Below are 22156 nucleotides of genomic sequence, written 5' to 3'. Positions count from 1 at the left end.
AGGAGGCCTTACTAATGGCTGTGAAAAGAAGAGAAGTGAAAAGCAAAGGAGAAAAGGAAAGATATAAGCATCTGAATGCAGAGTTCCAAAGAATAGCAAGAAGAGATAAGAAAGCCTTCCTCAGTGATCAGTGCAAAGAAATAGAGGAAAACAATAGGATGGGAAAGACTAGATATCTCCTCAAGAAAATTAGAGATACCAAGGGAACATTTCATGCAAAGATAGGCTCAATAAAGGACAGAAATGGTAGGGACCTAACAGAAACAGAAGATATTAAGAAGAGGTGGCAAGAATACACAGAACTATACCAAAAAGATCTTCACAATCCAGATCTTCAATACCCAGATAGTGTGATCACTCACTTAGAGCCAGACATCCTGGAATGTGAAGTCAAGTGGGCCTTAGGAAGCATCACTACGAACAAAGCTAGTGGAGGTGATGGAATTCCAGTTGAGCTATTTCAAATCCTGAAAGATGATGCTGTGAAAATGTTGCACTCAATATGCCAGCAAATTTGGAAAACTCAGCAGTGGCCACAGGACTGGAAAAGGTCAGTTTTTATTCCAATCCCAAAGAAAGGCAATGCCAAAGAATGCTCAAACTACCGCACAATTGCACTCATCTCACACACTGGCAAAGTAACGTTCAAAATTCTCCAAGCCAGGCTTCAGCAATACAAGAACCATGAACCTCCAGATGTTCAAGCTGGTTTTAGAAAAGGCAGAGGAACCAGAGATCAAATTGCCAACGTCCACTGGATCATCAAAAAAGCAAGAGAGTTCCAGAAAAACATCTATTTTTGCTTTATTGACTATGCCAAAGCCTTTGACTGTGTGGATCACAATAAACTGTGGAAAATTCTGAAAGAGATGGGAATACCAGACCACCTGACCTGCCTCTTGAGAAACCTATATGCAGGTCAGGAAGCAACAGTTAGAACTGGACATGGAACAACAGACTGGTTCCAAATAGGAAAAGGAGTACATCAAGGCTGTATATTGTCACACTGCTTATCTAACCTATATGCAGAGTACATCATGAGAAATGCTGGGCTGGAAGAAGCACCAGCTGGAATCAAGATTGCCGGGAGAAATACCAATAACCTCAGATATGCAGATGACACCACCCTTATAGCAGAAAGTGAAGAGGAACTAAAAAGCCTCTTGATGAAAGTGAAAGAGGAGAGTGAAAAAGTTGGCTTAAAGCTCAACATTCAGAAAACTGAGATCATGACATCTGGTCCCATCACTTCATGGGAAATAGATGGGGAAACAGTGGAAACATTGTCAGACTTTATTTTTTGGGGCTCCAAAATCACTGCGGATGGTGACTGCAGCCATCAAATTAAAAGACGCTTGCTCCTTGGAAGGAAAGTTATGACCAACCTAGACAGCATATTGAAAAGCCTAGACATTACTTTGCCAACAAAGGTCCATCTTGTCAAGGCTATGGTTTTTCCAGTCATGTATGGATGTGAGAGTTGGACTGTGAAGAAAGATGGGCGCTGAAGAATTGACGCTTTTGAACTGTGGTGTTGAAGAAGACTCCTGAGAGTCCCTTGGACTGCAAGGAGATCCAACCAGTCCATTCTGAAGATCAGCCCTGGGTGTTCTTTGGAGGGAATGATGCTAAAGCTGAAGCTCCAGTACTTTGGCTTCCTCATGTGAAGAGTTGACTCATTGGAAAAGACTCTGATGCTTGGAGGGATTGGGGGCAGGAGGAAAAGGGGACGACAGAGGATGAGATGGCTGGATGGCCTCCCCAACTGGATGGACGTGAGTTTGAGTGAACTCCGGGAGTTGGTGATAAACAGGGAGGCCTGGCGTGCTGTGATTCATGGAATCGCAAAGAGTTGGACATGACTGAGCGACTGAAGTGAACTGAACTGAACTGAAGAGGAACTAAAGAGCGTCTTAATCAGTATGAAGGAGGAGAGTGAAAGAGCTAGCTTAAAACTAAACATTAAAAACCCTAAGAACATGGCATCCGGCCCCATTACTTCATGGCACATCAGGGGGAAAAGTTGAAAATAGTGACAGATTTCCTCTTCTTGGACTCTAAAATAACTGTGGATGGTGACTGCAGCCATGGAATCAGAAGACATTTACCTCTTGGCAGGAAAGCTATGACAAATCTAGACAGTATGTTGAAAAGCAGAGACATTACTCTGCGGACAAAGGTTCATTCACATAGTCAAGGCTATGGTCTTCCCAGTGGGTATGGCTGTGACAGCTGGACCATAAAGAAGGCACAGCACCAAAGAATCGATGCCTTTGAACTACCGTTCTGGAGAAGACTCCTGAGAATCTGCTGGACAGCAAGGAGATCAAACCCATCAATCTTCAGGGAAATCAACCTGGAATACTCATTGGAAGGACTGATACTGAAGATGAAACTCCAGTATTTTGGCCATCTGATGCAAACAACTGACTCATTGGAAAAGTTCCTGATGCTGGGAAAGATTGAGGAAAGAAGGAGAAAAGGCCATCTGAGGATGAGATGGCTGGATGGCATCGCTGATGCAATGGACATGAACTTGGGCAAACTTTGGGAGATGGTGAGGGACAGGGAGGCCTGGTGTGCTGCAATCCATGGAGTTGTTAAGAATTAGACATGACTGGGCAACTGAGCAACAACAAGAGTCTAACAAACTAAATTCATTTAAAATTTTCCTATTTAGTACAAAGGTCTTGAGAGCTTCTCTAGAATTGTATGCAGTCTATGGCATTCCTCCTGAAAGTGACTTGAAAGGCTCAATTCAGTCAGCCTTAAGGTATGTCCTTCCTTTCTTAAGCCTAAGCCTCCTAATTGCTAAGCATTTCATTGAGGGATTAGTCACTGGGTTTGAGTTGCCTAATTGAATCAGTCATTTTCCGTGCCACTGAACACAAGTCAGGACATTTCAATGGCTGATGTGAGCTGAGCTGGGTGTGTATTTGGTACGTTTCTGCATGCCTCTGTCTTCAAAAGCATAGGATAAAGAACACTGACAAGACAAACAAGCAAGAGACAATTCCTGCTTTCTCGGTTACCTTGAAGTTTGGTTCTGTTTATCCTAAGCTTTAGTATTCTTATCTATTAGTCTTAGAAGTGCTGCTTCTTGAAATCCATTTCCCAGGAATATTTGGACCTCCGAGAAATCATGGCCATTAGTGTCAACAACAGCATCATGATTATTTTTTTCTAACATGCTTCATTGTTCTGTCTTCTTTCATGCAAGTGGAAAAATACAAAAAATAAATTGGAACTGGAATTACTCTGAAGACTGTGGGGACTTGCTACTACAGACTGAACAGAAAAATTTATACTGTTCTTACAGCTTTTCACCCAGCCAGCCCTATAACATTTGAGTGAAACAGTGGAAAACCCAGCCAAGTCCTCCAGATGCGTGACTCCAGGTAACACCAGACATTAGCGTAGATAAACATCCCATGGATCAACTGAATTTTCTACCCTTGAACTGTTTTGGTGATTTTTCTTTTTCACTGCAGAAGCTTGTTTTCTGCAGCACTTCAGAACTCCAACAAGTGCCTACTTGCATCTCATTTTAAGAGAGAATTTCATGAACGAGTTAAAAGTCAAGAGCAAGATAGACAAGTCGCTTTCTAGTCCCTTTCTCGGTGACTTGGGAAATCGCCTGATTTGGTTCCGTTCATACTGCCTGTTTGCCTTCACTTCACTCCCGTGGGTCACAACCTAGGGGTGGAGAGTGGGGTAATGACCTCCCTCCCAGCAAATGGTTCTGCAGCTGCCGTCCTCACCGTGGCTGGACTTTCTGGGTGAGGATAACACTAGGTAACCCTAATTAAAGTCCTATCCAAGCTCAAACTTCACAACCAAACAAACCAGTTTTACAGCACCTAGGAATTTAGTTTGGCCTCACACTTGCAGCAGGGGGAAAAGCAACACAGGAAAAGGAAAAACAGCTAGCACCTCGGCCAACAGGCAGCCAGCCGCCTTCTGGACACCTTGCCAAATTGATCCAATTAAGAAACATTAGCAGTCCCAAGAGAGATCTGAAGGCAAAGGTTCGGATGAGACACAAGGTTCCTGACAGCAGTTGGGGAAAACCGCGACGTTTTCCAGCCCGGGTGAGTCTCTTTGATATTTAAATAATGAAGCAAAGTACAAGGATAACCTCAATTTGAGATCTTTTTTGTGCATCTCAGGAATAAGAAGCCAAGTCTAAAACACAGCTAAACATTAATCTCAGAACGAAATTTGGTTTTAGCTTTAAAAAAAAAAACAAAACCTATAGGGCTTTCCTGGCTATGATGAAATGAACCGCCTTGCCTTATTTGTACATATCCTGGGAAATTAACAAAATCATGACTTAGATAGATGTTCCCTTCCAAGTCCCTCGTACCACCATCCTCATCAAAGGCACCTTCTAAAGAAAGCAGATCAAATCGCTGTAGTGAAAGACACTGGGGATGTGCTTGCATTTACTCCATGCCAAATATTTTCTTTTTAAACCTAATCTGAAAAAAAGTCCTGCTAAGGCAAAGCAAGGGCCAGTTCCGGCCCTGAGCAGGGCTGTCCACTTACCTGTTATCAGCACCGCCTTTTGATCCACAGGTAACAACTCTTGGCCAGAAAAGTAAGTATACATGACGAAATACGACAGGGAGAAGAGGACCAAGCCCCAGAAGAGGGACAGGCTGATCAGGCAAGCGCCTCCCCAGAGGCCCGCCAGGCAGACCACCTTTCTCCCCACCTGCCCTGGGCTAGTCTTGAGTTTGCAAAGAATTGTTCCTCCCAGCACTGCGGTGACAGTCAGGAAGAGCCACCCAGGCTCAGAGAAGAAAGTGCCCATTCTTGGTGACTCTGCACCTTTCCGTGCTTACGGCCAGTGAGTCAAGTGGGCAAAGGCAGTCTGGAGGCAGCCTGGGTTATATGGACGGGGAAGCAAGAAGGGAGGGGGAGAAAACAGCCCCAGCTCACTTTGAATGAGTATGAATTAAGCATACTCATATAAGCCACATATTTCCTGGTGGGTAATTTAAATCAATCTGCAGTTTAATATAAATACTAGAGCACTGACTATTTGATTACAACCCCCCACGCCCACTGCACACATGACACAGATGTGTACTCACCCACAACAAACACACACATCATTTTTTTTTTAATCACCTCTGGAGAGATAACTAGTTAGGTAATAATTGACAGAATTCAAACTGTATTAACAGTAAATGATGAAACCTCTAGCTTGGAGGAGATCTTTCAGTGCCTGTGGTGTGTGGGTCAAGGTTCTTTTCTGACCCAGGGGTGTGTGTGTGTGTGTGTGTGTGTGTGTGTGTATGTAAATCCAAGCAACCACTCTGGAAGGGAAACAGATCACTGATTTCGTCCACATCTGCAGCATTCCTGCCATCTCCCACTGGAGCCAGGCTGAAGGGTTGGATGGAAAAGAGAACACAGAAGTAGAGGAAGAGAGTCTCAGCAAATGAGAAGTGCTCTGGTCTCACCGGAGGAAAGCCAAGCCAGGGAGAGATAACGCTATAATAAAAATATGAGTAATGGCCGATAGATACCTATTTGTGCCAGGAGCCATGTTCAGCTGAGACCCTATTTTCTGCCAAACTCTGCTCCAGGCACTAGCGCTCGACAGTCAATATGCACAGTCACTCTGAACACAGTATCTCCATGAAATAACTTCTATCACTGTAGTGATTTTATGGGTGAGGACACTGAGGCACACAGAGCTTAAGCGACTTGCCCAAGATCACACAGAAGTGGAAACGAGCAGTCTTATTTCAGAGTTTTATGCTCTAACCACTCTACTGTGCTAGGAGAAAAAAATTAAAGACAATTCGTATATTATGTACTAGCTCTTCTCTATTTTAGCCTCATCTGAAGCATGAAATAGTTCAAGGTGGATGTTACTATGCACATTTTACAGTGTGGAAAATTGAGGCTGGAAGAGGATTAGCTACTTAAGAATAGTGGGTCAAGACCCACAACCATGACTCAATTTTCTCAAAAGGCAGCACTCGGGAGCATTAATGCTGACAGCCCCAAGAGGTCACCACCCTACTTGGGTTTACAGCCTCGCCTGCTCTGGGCACCTGTCTGGGAGGGACCCAGAATTCTGATCAAGCTGTTGGCATCTCTGGAGAAACAAGAAAATTCCTCAGTCTGAGGTCGGATTGGCTCTATTCAAATCCAATCTCAGCTCTGCAGCTTAATAGCTAGGTTGTCTTGGGTGGGTGATTCTTTTTCCCTAAACCCTCATCTCCTCAGCTGTAAAATCATAAAAACACTAAGGTGAAGTGCTAAGCACATCCTGCCTGGCACAGAAGGAGCCTCATCAGTGCTGGTAATTTGCATTTTTTCAACAGGAGAGAAAGAACCAGAGGAGGAAAACAGAGCACCTAGTGGCGTGTGGATTTCTCACAAACCCTGGCTGCAGTTAGCACGTGCTGAGGGTGGGGAGGAGATGGGGGATTGTGTTATTGCTGTTCAGTTGCTAAGTCGTGTCCGACTCTTCTGTGACCCCATGGACTGTAGCCAGCCAGGCTCCTCTGTGCATGGGATTCTCCGGGCAAGAGTACTGGAATGGGTTGCCATTTCCTCCTCCAGGGGATCTTCCCAACCCAGGGATTGAAGCCACGTCTCCTGCGTTGGCTGGTGGATTCTCTACCACTGAGCCATCAGGGAAGCCCAAGGTCAGGTGAGAGGACTCCAGTGATGAATGATGGGGCGGAGGCAAGACTTTGGAGGAAGTGTACGTAGCAGCCCATCAGGTAGGTAGAGCTTTGGATAGGAGTCGGCGAAGCTATTTTCTGGCCTCAGATGAGCCTGAGATGAACCACTGGGCTCAGCCAGCTCAGCTGTAAAGGGAGATAAGGCCAAGCCACCTGGGCTTGGTGCTATCTCAAGACCCAAGGAGGGATAGTTCTTGGACTTCCCTGGTGGTCCAGTGGTTAATCACCTTCTGGACCGTCATCTTCCAATGCAGCAGATGCAGGTTCGATCCTTGGTCAGGGAGGTAAGATCCCATGTGCCTCGCGGCCAAAATATAAAACAGAAGCACTATTGTAACAAATCCAATAGAGACTTTTTAAAAAATGGTCTACATCAAAAAATCTTAAAACAAAAAAGGGAAGACTGGGTGTGAAACTTATTGTGCTGTGGAACCGTGAGGGGGTGACAACAAAGCCCTTATGGGGGTCTCACTTGGGGCAATGGCCCTTCTTGTCTGCTCTCCCAGCCACAAGGACATCAGAAGTTGTCGGCTTCAGGTCAGGGAGCTGAGGGATAAGGATGTGAAATCTTGCTTGGTGAGCCCCGAGATCACCCTCACTCCACACACCCCATTTCTTCCTGTCAGCTGTCCACAAAGCCATCCCCAGAGCGGGTACCTCATGGTCCTTGTGGCCTCCTCAGCCAGGAGGATTCAGTCAAGCTAACTCTGATGTCAGACGGATTCTAGGTGAGGATGCGGCTCTTGGCCAGGGCCCTCTGCACTTTTTCTGGCCCATGGGGCTGGGACCTGACCCCCATGCGGGTTTTCTGACAGTGCACACCCACCAGAGACAGAGCAAATCTTCTCTGGTGGCTGCCCACGTAGCTTCCAAGCTGCTCGATGCTGGGGCCCCCAAGGAGAAAGCAAAAGATGCTGTGATGTGAGGGAAGGGGGTATGCTATATTAAGAATACAAGATTTATTTTTTTATTTTTGTTGAATGTTGATGTACAATGTTGTGTTACTTTCTGCTACACAGCAAAGTGATCCAGTTACACATATAGACACATACTTTTTTATATTATTTTTAATTGTTTAGTATTATTATCATTTTGGCTGTGTTGGGTCTTCGTGGCTGGGCGAGGGCTTTCTCTAGCTGCGGAAGTGGAGGCTCCTCTTCGCTGTGGTGCACAGGCTTCTCATTGCAGCGGCCTCTCTTGCTGCAGAGCATGGGCTGTACGTGCATCAGCTCAGTAGTTGCGGCAGGCAGGCTTAGTTGCTATGTGCCACGTGGGATCATCCTAGACCAGGGATCCAACCCGTGTCCCCGGCACTGGCAGGCAGAGTCTTAACCACTGGACCACCAGGGAAGTCCTATACACATTCTTATTTTAATTTTATTTTCCATTATGGCTTATCATAGGTTATAGAATATAGTCCTCTGTGCTCTACAGTAGGACCTTGTGGTTTATCCATCCTATAGATCATAGAAAGTGAAAGTGAAAATGTGAGTTGCTCAGTGGTATCTGACTCTTTGCAACTCCATGGACTGTAGCCCACCAGGCTCCTCTGTCCATGGAATGCTCCAGGCAAGAATATGGCGTGCGTAGCCATTCCCGACTCCAGGGGATCTTCCCGAACCAGGGATCAAACCCACGTCTCCTGCATTGCAGGCAGATTCCTTGCCATCTGAGCCACCAGGGACACCCTTATACTGGCTAACTCCACCATCCCACTGCATCCCTCCCCTAACACTCTCCCTCTTGGCCACCACAGGTCTGCTCTCCTTGTCCGTAAGTCTGTTTCCTGTTTCATAGATGGGTTCATTAGTGTCGTATTTCAGATTCACATATAAGTAGTATCCTATGATATTTGTCTTTCTCCTTCCGACTTACTTCAATTAGTACGGTAATCTCTAGTAACATCCATGTTGCTGCAAATTGCATTATTTCAAAGAAAACGTGAGCTTTAAAGACTCACAGGACTGAGTTTGAACCGTGACTCTGCCAACTTACTAGCTGTGAGGCATTGGGCAATTACCTGCCCTTCCTGAGACTCAGTCCCCTCCTCTGAAGCAGGGTAGATGGTGGTGGAAACGGAAGGTTTTTACCATTGGGAGAACAGACATGGGACTGCAGAATTCCCGGTTGAAAACTAGTTCAATCCCACCTGATCTTTGGATGTCCTCATTCAGATTGAGGATTCCAGGGCCCTAGTCCATCTGAGGGGCTGCTCTACCTCTGAATGAGGACTTCTTCCATCTGACTGAGCTGAACTGGGTCTCCTGTTCATCCCCATTATTCTATCTCAGAGCTTTCCTCAAGACCATTTTCGCTTGACCAATGTCCCATTTCCGGCAAACTTGTGCTTAGCTTTCCAGGGGGATGGTGCCAATTGGATCAAGTTATTCCTGTTAATGGTGTCAATGAGCCAATGTGTTGCTTCCTTCTGCCAGCGGAGCTCCCTTTTTGAAGGTGCCTTCTGGCCCAGACAGTAAAGAATCTGCCTGCAATGCGGAATACCTGGGTTCGATCCCTGAGTTGGGAAGATGGCAACCCATTCCAGTATCCTTGCCTGGAAAATCCCATGGACAGAGGAATCTGGCAGGCTACAGTCCATGCAGTCACAAAGAGCTGGACACAACCGAGGGACTAACACTCTGAAGACAAGATATCTTATCCCATTTCTCAACCCAGGGAAGGGGGGCAATGCTGAGAATCTGGAATGTATATTTTCTTAGAATCGATGGCTCTTGAGTTTAAAAGGGAAATTTGAAGGAGTAAAACATGGATTCTCTCTGTAACATCCCCACCAAGTGGTCATCTTGTCTACTGCCACTATGCTTCTCATAACAGGCACCAAAAGCCTCTGTAGCTGCCTCTCCAGTTCAGAACATTCAGAGCATTAGAAAGATCTCCTCTAGACTGAATTGTATCATGTCACTTGTCGGTCCTTTTTCACTTAGTATCACACAAGCCAACTTAGTAGTCCCTATTTCATTCAGATATTTGAAGACTACTGTAATGTCTCCTGGAGAAGGCAATGGCACCCCACTCCAGTACTCTTGCCTGGAAAATCCCATGGACCGAGGAGCCTGGTAGGCTGCAGTCCATGGGGTCACGAAGAGTCGGACACGACTGAGTGACTTCACTTTCACTTTTCATTTTCATGCATTGGAGAAGGAAATGGCAACCCACTCCAGTGTTCTTGCCTGGAGAATCTCAGGGATGCGGGAGCCTGGTGGGCTGCCGTCTATGGGGTCCCACAGAATCGGACACGACTGAAGCGACGCAGCAGCAGCAGTAATGTCTCCAAGTGGATGGTCCTCAGTTCTCTCAATTGCCCCTTATGTATAGCAGAATATAATCTGTCTGGTACTTAGTGCCTGAAGCAGCCATAACTTCAAGAGTTGAAACATTTAAAAAAATCATGTTGTTATTTCTTCAATAACTGAAGAAATGTTGTTATAATAATGTAACAGCATGATGACAACGTAATTTATCCAGTAGAGAATGACCTTGTGTTGATGTCACTATGACCCAGATGTCAAGATATGGAGATGGCGATGCCGTCATAATGGGTCATCCCATGGACATCAGGGTGGTCTTGGAGTAGCACAAGGGTTGTCCTGTTTCAAGGTTTTGGATGATAACTAACATTTTAAGTGTTGAGCTGTAATTGTGCAAATATTATATATCTGTTCTCTAGTTCACATTTTGGGGGGGTGGGAAGACAAGCTGATGGTGGTGCTGGATGGAGTCTTTTTTTCTGCCACTGAACTATGGTGGGGTGAAAATGTTGAAATCATTCATTTCAAATAGATCAGATCTAAATTTATTGTATAGGGTTTCAAGGATCCTTAGCAGCCTGGCCTTTCCTAGAATGGAACTTAAGTACTTACTTCTCCTCTGAAAGGTTAGGCCCAGAAGAGGTCACCATATTTTTAGTACAGTGCAAACAGCACAGAATAGAGCAAGATGATCACCTCCCCTGTCCCTGAAGTGATATCTTTAGTTATATGTCCAAAGACTCATTTGCTCTTTTGACAGTAGTGTACTATGGCTTACTCCCATTGTGTTTGCTATCAAGTAAAATTCCAATTTTTGCAGCTTTTTGTCATTTTAAAATTATTTTGGTGTCCAAATTATAAATGTAAGTAAATATCCATGAGTCCATGCTGATACAGATAAATGATTGCTGCTGCTGCTAAGTCGCTTCAGTCATGTCCACTCAAGGAGGTGGAACAGAACTCACACCATGAGGTGTGGGCTGCACATAGTGACTCCCTTCCACAATGCACAGCCTGGAAACTGAGACAGGAGCCTGCCACGGAGAAACATGAACGAACTCCATCTCAGCCAGGTGATTGAGATCAACTGACCGGGGATAAGTCACGTAATGAAAAGGGCACACTCATCCTTGCCGAACATTCTGCAAAATACCTGGCCAACACTCTTCAAAGCCATCAAAGTCATCAAAAACAAGAAACTGCTAAGGAACAGTCACAGCCTAGAGGAGCCTAAGGAGACATGACAAGTAAGTGTAACGTGGGATCTCGGATGGGGTCCTGGAACAGAAAAAGGATAAGGACATCAGGTAAAAAGTATAGACTTTAGTCAATAATAATGTATCAGTATTGGCTCATTAGCTGTAACAGACACCCCACGGTAATGGAAGATACAGGGAAGAATGGGTGGGAGTACAGAACTCCATAATGATCTTTGTCTCTTAACCAAACAGTTTAATTCATTTTGTTAAATGTGAGTGTTGATATAGTTAGTTTAAACCCAGTATTTTACTGTTCACTTTCTACTGGTCCCTTCTATTCTATATTACTTTTCTTCTACTTTTTGACCTCTTTTGAATTAATTATTTTTCAGCCCATCTTCCACCCTCCCCTGCCCCATTACATTCACAGTTACATACTTCCAAAAACTAGATTTCTTTCTTTGGCCACACCAGGTCTTAGTTGCATCATCCAACTCGAGGCAGCATGCAAGCCTTAGCTGTGGCATGTGGGGTCTAGTTCACTGACCAGAGACTGAACTCATGCCTCCTGCGTTGGGAGCATGAAGTCTTAGCCACCGGACCAAAGTCCTCGATGGTTACACACTTTTTATGATTCTTTTAATATGTGCTTATGACACTTATCAAAGTCAACATGACTTGGTATTTTGGATCCCTATCTACACAATGAAGGACGTTTGAGCACCGTAACACCATTCCACCCTTCCTGACTTGAATGCTAATGTTGTCATTAATTTTAATTACCTAGATATGTCAAATCACCTATGATACTACTATATTTGTCTTATAAGTCAAATGTTCAGCTAATTTTCCCACAAATGTGTTACCTTTTGTGATTTCTCATTCTTTCTCCTATCTTCACGCTTAATTTTTCTTTGGTATTTTTTCTTTGGTATTTCCTTTAGTGTGGGGGCCAGTGAGGAAATCTCTCAATTTTTGTTTTTCTAAAAATGTCTTCATTTTTTGAAGAATATTTTCACTGGGTATAGAGTTTCTTGTTGGCAGTTGTTTTCTTTCAGCATTTTTTAATGCCTTTGGGGAGATACGTTTTCTGTTTTATCTAGGTCTATTGGATAAGTTCTCAGCAAAAGTGCTGATCCTAATTACCTTGTCTGCTGTTACTGAAAGCAAAGTTCCTCATTCTCTTTTTATACCATCTGGTAAGACTCACCTCTCCCTGTCCTTGTATGATATGTTATTTATATAAAAGTAGAAATCCTGTTAAAAACAGGTCCACTGTGCTAGCCTCCCAGCAACATGTCATGGGGAACATGTCTACATGTATCTTCTATAGCTTTATCTAAGTGTTAAAGTAAGACATTTAATAAAACATTAATTCATTCATCACATATTTATAGAGTTCATACTATGTGCTGGATGCTGTTCTAAGTACTGGGAATACAACAGTGGTGGGTGGGGGGGAAATCACTTCATTCACGCTCTCATAGAGTTTAAAGTCTAGTCAGGGAAACAGACCATTAAATAGCTAATTACAACATAGCTATGAGAGATGTGCCACTGGAAATCATTTTCTCAGGTTGATATTAATCATCTGACATGTCTTTATCTTGCCAACAGTGATATCAAAAGTGACCTTGTCAAATCCTTTGCTGAAATCCAAAGTCAACATGTTTATTCATTCCACCAATCAGCAGAGTACTTTTAATCTGACATATTTATTTACTGGTCAACCATGTTAATTCCTGGGAACTGTGGATTCCTCCACTAAGATTGCCCAAACCATTTTTTAATAAGACCCATGATGAGGATCTAATTCCCTGCTCTGGTCTGTGGTTTTCAGAAGGCATTTTCTTTCCCTTTTTAGAAAAAACAAAAACTAGGAGTGCAGGGCTTTCAGAACCCTGAAGCATTTCTCAGAGTAATTAATTAATACACAAAACAAAAAGATGTGATATACTATGTCAGAAACAGTAAACATGTGGGGGAAGTGGTAAAAAGGCAAGGTTGTTGAAATGTATTTAAACTTAGGAGATCAGCAACTTAAAAAAAAATATATATATATACACATATGTGTGTTTGCATACCTATATATACACATACATACATACCTCACAATAACCACAAACCAAAATTTTATGATACATACGCACACAGAGAAAAGAAAGGACTCCAAATATAATACTAAAAATAGTCATCAAGTAACAAGGGAAGAGAACTGAAGAAGAAAGGAACAAAAAAGAACTACAAAAACAACCCTGAAACAACAAAATGGCAATAAGTACATACCTATCAACAATTATTTTAAATGTAAATGAACTAAATACTTCAATTAAAAGACATAGAATGGCTGAACGGATACAAAAACAAGAGCCAGATATGTGCTGCCTGTAAGAGACTCACTTCAAATCCAAAGACACATACAAACTGAAAATGAGGGAATGGAAAAAGATATTTCATGTAAATGGAAATGAAAAGAAAGCTGGAGTAGCAATATTTATATCAGACAAAATAACTCTAAAACAAAACTACAAGAGACCAAAAAAAAAAGCCATTGCATAATAATTAAGGGATCGATCCAAGAAGAAGATTTAACAGTTATAAATATATATACATAGCTTCCCCAGTGGCTCAGTGGTAAAGAATCTGCCTGCAATGCAGGAGACCCAGGAGATGCAGGTTTGATCCTTGGGTCAGGAAGATCCTTTGGAGAAGGAAATGGCAGCCTACTCCAGGATTCTTCCCAGGAAAATCCCATGAACAGAGGAGGCTGGCAGGCTGCAGCCCATAGGATCACAAAGAGTTGGACAAGACTGAGTGACTGAGCATACACATAGACAGCAATGTTCATTGCATAATTATTTACAATCGCCAAATCTATGCGGTCGCACAGAGTCGGACACAACTGAAGCGACGCAGCAGCAGCAGCAGCAGCAGCAGCAAGATATGGAATCAATGCAAGTGCCCATAAATTAGTGGATAAAGAAGATGATATACATAAGCTCACATATATACACACACCCACACACAAATGCAAACACACATAAACGCAATGGAATACGACTCGGCTATAAAAAAAAGAACAAAACCTTCCTATTTGCATCAACATGGATGGACCTAGGTAGTACTATGCTCACTGAAACAGCAGAGAAAGACAGATACTGTATGATTTCACTTATATGTGGAATGTAAAAATAAATAAATAAAGACCCAAACAAATGAATACACCTAACAAAACAGACAGAGTCACAGACATACAGAAAAAATAGGCATTTGCCAGAGGGGAGGTGTGGGAGGGGAGGAAAGAAATAGGTGGGGGAGATTAAGTGCAAACTTTTAGTTGCAAAATAAATGAGTCACAGGTATGAAAGGTACAGTTTGAGTCAATAACTATGTGATTCTTTGTGTGATGACATATTGTAACTAGACTTATGGTGGTGATCCTTTTGAAATGTATAGAAATACCAAATCAAGAAGTTTTGTAACAGGAGCTAACATAACGTTGTGGGTCAATTCTGCTTGAAAGACAAAGAAACTTATAGAAGAAGAGATCAGATTTGTGGTTACAAGAAATGGGTGGGGCTGGGAAGGACAGACTGAAGGAAGGCAGTCAAAAGGTAAAAACTCTCAGTTATAAGATAAATTAGTACTAGGAGAAGGCAATGGCAACCCACTCCAGTACTCTTGCCTGGAAAATCTCATGGGCGGAGAAGCCTGGTAGGCTACAGTCCATGGGGTCGCGAAGAGTCGGACACGACTGAGCAACTTCACTTTCACTTTCATGCACTGGAGAAGGCAATGGCAACCCACTCCAGTGTTCTTGCCTGGAGAATCCCAGGGACGGGGGAGTCTGGTGGGCTGCCGTCTATGGGGTCGCACAGAGTCAGACACAACTGAAGCGACTTAGCAGCAGCAGCAGCAGCAGTACGTTATATGTGAAGATTGTTAAGGGAGTAAGTCCTAAGAGTTTTCATCACACATAAAAAAATTTTTTTTCTATTTCTTTAATTTTGATCTATACAAGATGATGGATATCCACTAAACTTACTGTGATGATCATTTCATGATGTATATAAGTCAGATCATTATTTTTTAATTAAACTATAGTTGATTTACAGTGTTGTATTAATTTCTGCTATACAGCACAGTGATTCAGTTATACATATATATTCTTTTTATATTATTTTCTATTATGGTTTATCATGGAATATTGAATATAGTTCTCTGTGCTATACAGGAGGACCCTGTTGTTTATCCAATCTATCTAGAACAGCTTCCATCTGCAAACCTTGGCTTCCCACTCCATCCTTCCTTCACCCCTCCGCCTTGGCAACCACAAGTCTGTTCGCTATGTCTATGAGATTGTTTTTGTTTCATAGATAGGTTCATGTGTGTCATATTTTATATTCACACGTAAGTGATCTGGTAGCTTTCTGTTTCATAGATAGGTTCATGTGTGTCATATTTTATATTCACACGTAAGTGATCTGGTGGCTCAGATGGTAAAGAAGCCGCTTGCGGTGCAGGAGACCCAGGTTTAATCCTTCAGTCTGGAAGATCCCCTGGAGGAGGGAATGGCTACCCACTCCAGTATTCTTGCCTGGAGAGTCCCATGGACAGTCCATGGGGTCGGAAAGAGTCAGGCACGACTTAACAATTGAACAACAGCAACAACATGCCCACTGCATCAAGCTTGCTTGCAGGTAAAACCCAAATCTGGGTCTTAGCTTCGTAGAGGAAGGCTTCCTATCTTTAGGTTTAGTAGCACTTTATATTTTTAGTCTCTAGGCTGCTATGTAACTTTCTTAGAAAATCTTCACTGTGATTCTGGCTGATAATTTTCCTGGAACTATAACTAAATAATTGGACTGCAACTTAATCATAAAATTGCCTAAATCAATAGTTTCCAAATTTTTTGCTTCATAGACCAGTAAACTATTTTTTAAGATGCAAGAGATACCCATGGAGTCACCAATAGTTAGTTTTGCCAAGTGAAAATGCATTAGGAAATCAACTACCAACAGTCTACATGAGAAAAGATATTTTAACCCTGAAAAGATGGGCATAGTCTCAGAATAAAATGTGGTCTCATACTGATCGATTTTAACTTTTTAAGAAACTTTCTATCTTGTCCTCCTCTTTCAGGTGTCACCCCCCCCAAAAAAAATGAAAAAGTTGTCACCAACTGGCAGTGGTGAATTGCCACTTGGGAACCAAAAGGTGAAGGGTAAGAATGGGAAAGGTCTTGCTCTTGAGACAATAGAATTTCACGCTTAAGAGACGTAGGGAATAAGTTATGGGTTCTGTGGGTAGGAAACAGCATCCCAATTGTTAAAAATTTTGGCTGCACCAGGTCTTCATTGCAGTTTCCAGGCTCAGTAGTTGTGGCACTTGGGATTTTCTAGTTGAGGACCGTGGGTTTACTTGCTCCACAGCATATGGGATCTTAGTTCCTCAACCAGGGATTGAACCTCGTCCCCTGCATTGGAAGGTGGATCCTTAACCACTGGACCACGCAATCCCAATGTATTTATCTCTGTTCTTGTTTGGGGGCCCATCCCCTTCTTGACTCTTAGTACTGACCACAGCAAGGGGCAATAAACAACAAGCATCAAAAAATGGAAAGGCCAGATACACACTTCCCCTCTAAGTTACATAAGTAAGTTTAAGCAGATCACGAGGTAGTTCTCCTCCTGCCAAGTAGGTTTGTAATCTCAGTTAGAAAAAGATTTCAATATTCCTCTGCCACTTGATGGTAATTTGGGCTTTATGTTCACACAGATATATAACTCGGATATTTCCAAGTCTGGCCTCTGAGACCTTCTTTCTCTCTCTTAAGGCTGGAGTCCTAATGCGTCATCAGAACTCAACATTATCCCTGAGGATTTGGGAGGAGTTCCATTTCTCATAAAGCATTTCTTGCCACCAGTAGGTTCAGGGAGGTCTGGCTCCTATAGGCAATTGGGTTCCCTTGGACCCCAGAGATTCCCTTCAGGCTACTGCATGGGAGCTCGGAGCCTCCCCTTCACATGACGGGAAGACGGCCCCGATTGTGGTCAGCAGAAAGGTGAGTCGGGACAGGCTGCACTGTTCAACACCCTGGCCCACAGTGGCCTGTAGCACCAGGAAGGCAAGGCTCCCTCCGAGGACAGACCTCCGCTGTACGCTGCAGGGTGGGAGGCGGCCACTAGGAGGCGGCGCAAGGCCCACAGAGCATCAGCGGCTTCCACCCCTACTCTGTGAAAGCCCTTGGCCCTGCCTGCTACTGCTGCTGCTGCTGCTGCGTCGCTTCAGTCGTGTCCGACTCTGTGCGACCCCATGGACTGCAGCCTACCAGGCTTCTCCGTCCATGGGATTCTCCAGGCAAGAACACTGGAGTGGATTGCCATTTCCTTCTCCAAGCATGAAAGTGGAAAGTGAAAAGTGAAGTCGCTGAGTCGTGTCCGGCTCTTAGCGACCCAACGGACTGCAGCCTACCAGGCTCCTCCATCCATGGGATTTTCCAGGCAAGACTACTGGAGTGGGGTGCCATTGCCTTCTCCCTGGTCTGCAGCATTTTCTCAGGCTGGTCCTCTCCCCAGTGCTCGACTCTGCTTGCTTCCGGTACTTTTGTGCTAATAAAATAATTGAGTGGAACAGCAACCAGTGAAACGAAGGCAAGTTTAGCTGTCCTGGTTGAAGCCCAGGTGAGGCACGGGCAACCTTCCTGCTGGGCTTTTCTATCACCCCTGAAGCAGCCCCAAGGCAGGACCCGAGGGCTCCTGGACCTGTGACCAAATGATCATTAATTTAATCTAAACTTGCTGTGAGGAACCCAAGGAGTGGATAACATTTTTTGCTAGAATCATACAGATAAGGGGGGCTTCCCAGGTGGTACAGTTGGTAAAGAATCTGCCTGCTACTGCAGGAAATGCAAGAGACCTGGGTTTGATCCCTGGATAGGGAAGATCTCCTAGGGAAGACCCCCTGGAGGAGGAAATGGCAATCCACTCCAGTATTCTTGCCTGGAAAGTTCCATGAACAGAGGAGCCTGGTGGGCTACATAGTCCATGGGGTCGCAAAGAGTCAGACATGACTGAACAACTGAGCACACACACACACACGCACACACACACATACAGTGAGCGTCAGAATTTGGTATATGACCAGGGTTCTTGCTGTGTGTGTGTGTGTATGGGTGTATATATGTGTATGTGCATATGTGTATATGTATGTAGGTGTGAATATATATGACTCTGTGTATGTGTATGGGTGTGTGGGTATCTGTGGGAGTGTATATGTGTACGTGTGGGGGTGAGCGTGTCTCTGTGTGTGTGTAAGTGTATGTATGTGTGCCTGCTTTGTGTGTGGGGAGAGCTGGTGTGAGTTCCATCCTTGTTCCATTACAACTCTCAAGCCCAGCTGCTAAGCATCTCCTTGAGCTCTGCAGACTGTACACTGGAGATAATATTAATAATATCTCCTTCGTTGTGTTCTTAGGGGGATTGTATGAGCTCAGTGCTTTAAGAAGGCTTTCTTATCTCTCCTTGCTATTCTCTGGAACTCTGCATTCAGTTGGGTATATCTTCCCCTTTCTTCTTCGCCTTTTGCTTCTCTTCTTTTCTCAGCTATGTGTAAAGCCTCCTTAGACAACCGTTTTACCTTCCTGCATTTCCTTTTCTCTGAGATGGTTTTGGTCACCACCTCCTGTACAATGTCATGTACAGGTTAAGTGTTTCATACACTGTCAGGTCCAAAGTGCTCATTCAACAATGGCTAACTTCAATGGTTGACTTCAGGAATCTCAACCTTATTCCTGAGTAAGAAGATCATCCTGACCTTCATTTTCTGTACCTTTTTGACGACATTTCTATCCATGGAGACTACAGCCAACTTTGCCTTTAGGAACCATGTATGACTGTAAATTGAAGAGTGAAGCAATGAGGGTGTATGGGGTGGAGTGAGGTACTAAAGTCAAATACTAACAGGTTGATGTAATAATTGGTGTTTGTCTATTTTGTGGTTCATCGATTATTTACTAAGTGTCCATTCAGCACCAATAATTGGAAATACAGACCTCTCATTGTCCTTGAGGGACTCAGTGTGAGTAAAGGAATAAGGTGTATTCATGAATCCATTGTCCTTTCCTCCCATACATTGTATATCAGAACAATAATATTAGTAAAGAGACAGCTTGAAAGATCCATCTTGAAAGATCCATAAATACATTTGGATTTATCTACTTGGAGACTGACAAGGGTTCTCCATCTACATAGCTCCACTTCTGATGAATACATTAAGGAATCAACTCCAAAATTTTTCTGTTTCCAAATACTCCTCTCTCTTCTTAATCTACCCTTAAATGTCTTGATATTAGTCTCCATCTCCTGCCTCCACTTCCCTTCCTCGCTCTTAGAAAGAACTGGAGTGTGAGAATTCTACCCTGAATAGAGGGGATAATGACATGAAAGCCCCAGTCTCACCAGGCTGAATGTTTTCCCAGCTCCTTCCCACAAGCAGACTTCCCTGGTGGCTCAGACGGTAAAGCATCTGCCTACAATGTGGGAGACCTGAGTTCAATTCCTGGGTCAGGAAGATCCTCTGGAGAAGGAAATGGCAACCCACGCTAGTCCTCTTGCTTGGAAAATCCCATGGACAGAGGAGGGTGGTAGGCTACAGTCCATGGGGTCAAAAAGAGTCGGACACGACTGAGCGACGTCACTTTCACTTTCACTCTCCCACAGCAGAAGAGAGGCCATGCATCCCCTTCGGTGTTGGTCAGCCAGGCCAGAGAAACACCCCCATCAAGCAGCGATGCAACAGGCCTCTCGAAGTAACTCTTGAGCATGATCTAGAGATAGCAACTGCTTTTCGCTGATCCATGACAAGATGATGATCATCAGCACGGACAATGTACTGAACTTTCTTAAGACTGAATATTTCATTTAAAGGATTATCAGTGGAGAGTATACCCTTCCTCTCTTTTTGTCATTAAAATATCTATTTGTGTATGAAACAGTGGTGATAGGATATCACAGTTTGGTTGTTTTTTTTAAAAAATATATTTAATTTCCTTTCTTTTAAAAAAGCTTTTGTATTTTTGGCTGTGCTGGGTCTTAGTTGCAGCATACAAACTCTTAGTTGCTGTATGTGGGATCTAGTTCTCTGACCAGGGATTGAACCTGGGCCCCCTGCCCTGGGAGCATGGAGTCTTAGCCACTGGACCACCAGAGAAGCCCCTTGGTCGTTGTTTCTGTTTTGATTTCCTTGGCAAAATTAAAAGTTGGCAAACCAACATGTCTCCCCAGATTTTGATCTGAAATTTTACCAGCGCTCAAAATTCAAAACTGTGACAGTCCCGCTAACACACCACATGGTGGATCTGAGTAAGACAAACCTTGCGTATAAATCCAGCTCTGTTACTTCCTTGATTGCATGAACTGCCCTGTCTTGTCTGAGCCACAGGCTGCTCACCAATTGTTCATTTGCTCAGTCCTGTCCGACTCTTTGCGACCCCATGGACTTCAGCACACCAGGCCTCCCTGTCCATCACCAACTCCCGGAGTTTGCTCAAACTCATGTCCATTGAGTTGGTGATGCCATCCGACCATCTCCTCCTCTGTCATCCCCTTCTCCTCCCACCTTCAGTCTTTCCCAGCATCAGGGTCTTTTCCAATGAGTTGGCTCTTCACATCAGGTGGCCAAAGTATTGGAGTTTCAGCTTTAGCATCAGTCCTTCCAGTGAATATTCACAGTTGATTTCCTTTAGGATTGACTGGTTGGATCTCCTTGCAATCCAAGAGACTCTGAAGAATCTGATGCCTTCGAACGGTGGTGCTCATCAATAGTGGGATAATAATTTGTACCTCATATTGGTTATAATCTATGTGTAAATGACCTGGCATATTAGAGACTTTTATGGCAGCCATTATACAAAAATCTTTTTGACTTCAGCAAAAACTCTTGCAATAGATTTTTTTCACTTCCTGTCCCTTCTTGGAATTTACAAATTGAAAAATAGGAGCCACAGGCAACCAATGCACCACTTGGTGTGGGCTCTTTCCTACGGTCATGGCTCCCAGGCTGAAGGTTCACAGGAGACATGCTGACATCTGTATCTCCAGAAGGGAGATTAAATCTCTGATGAATCTGTTAGAAGGAAGACATTTCAAAATTTGAGAGCACAGCTGAATGCCAAAAGTAAATTATACCATAAGCCAGATGTTCCAGGAACTTCTTTTCATTTTTTTTTTGCCTGAAGGAAAAGTTTTAGTTCATAAAGAAAACAATGAGCAGAAATTGTTATCGCAGAAGTGTTCATGGTTATTTAAAATGAGACCATTTGAAAATAATCAAAGAGGTGCACAATAATTTACAGAGAAAGTTGTTCATTTCAGTGTTATTTATCTTGTGTTAAATGCAGAAACATTCTAAATGGCTTACCATAAAGGATATGTTATATAAATTACGGCACTTTCATTTGATGGACTGCTATACAGCCATTAAAATTGTGTTGTTGGAGAATATTTAATGTCTTGAGGAAAGGTTTGCAATATTTTTGAGCACAGAGAGCAGATCACAAAGTAAAATATATAATGTGATCATATTTCATGCCCTTATCATCCAGATATCAGTTGGAACTTCTTAAACTTTGGGATCCAGATAAGACTGTCTCAAATTCCCAGTCCCACAGCCTGGGGAAGTCAAAGCCTCACCAAGATTTCTCCAAGATCCTAAGGACCTATCTTCTCACTGTTCCTTCTGCTTCTTCTAAGTCATTGCTTCTCTCTATCATTTTGAATTCAATGTGAAACCCAACCTCTCTTTTCTATTTGCAAAACAAAACTGAAAGCAGTAAAGTCAACTGTATTGAACTTCCTTCTACCTTCAGTGGCTTTGGAGTTCAGGTAGGAGAGATGGACAGGATGGAGGAAAAATTCTACCACTGTAGTGGAGTGAATCGTTAGCATATGTTCAGGTCCTAAATCCACGAACCCGTGAA

At 43.4% G+C, this 22156-nt stretch overlaps 2 protein-coding genes across 2 annotated transcripts in view; one reads left to right on the top strand and one right to left on the bottom strand.

The window, feature by feature from the left end:
• HSD17B2 (hydroxysteroid 17-beta dehydrogenase 2) overlaps nt 1-4816 on the bottom strand; it is a 93471-nt gene extending 88655 nt beyond the window's left edge. The window contains 1 exon segment of the mRNA NM_001075726.1: nt 4549-4816. Coding sequence (NP_001069194.1) covers nt 4549-4816 — 268 coding nt within the window.
• SDR42E1 (short chain dehydrogenase/reductase family 42E, member 1) overlaps nt 3816-22156 on the top strand; it is a 43705-nt gene continuing 25364 nt past the window's right edge. Inside the window, exon 1 of the mRNA XM_010814366.4 lies at nt 3816-4091. The gene's annotated coding sequence lies outside the window, so the exon portion shown is untranslated. The remainder of the gene's footprint in view (nt 4092-22156) is intronic.

Source organism: Bos taurus, chromosome 18, assembly GCF_002263795.3.
Source record: "Bos taurus isolate L1 Dominette 01449 registration number 42190680 breed Hereford chromosome 18, ARS-UCD2.0, whole genome shotgun sequence".
NCBI lineage: Eukaryota > Metazoa > Chordata > Mammalia > Artiodactyla > Bovidae > Bos > Bos taurus.
This window is presented reverse-complemented; position numbering and strand designations above follow the sequence as displayed.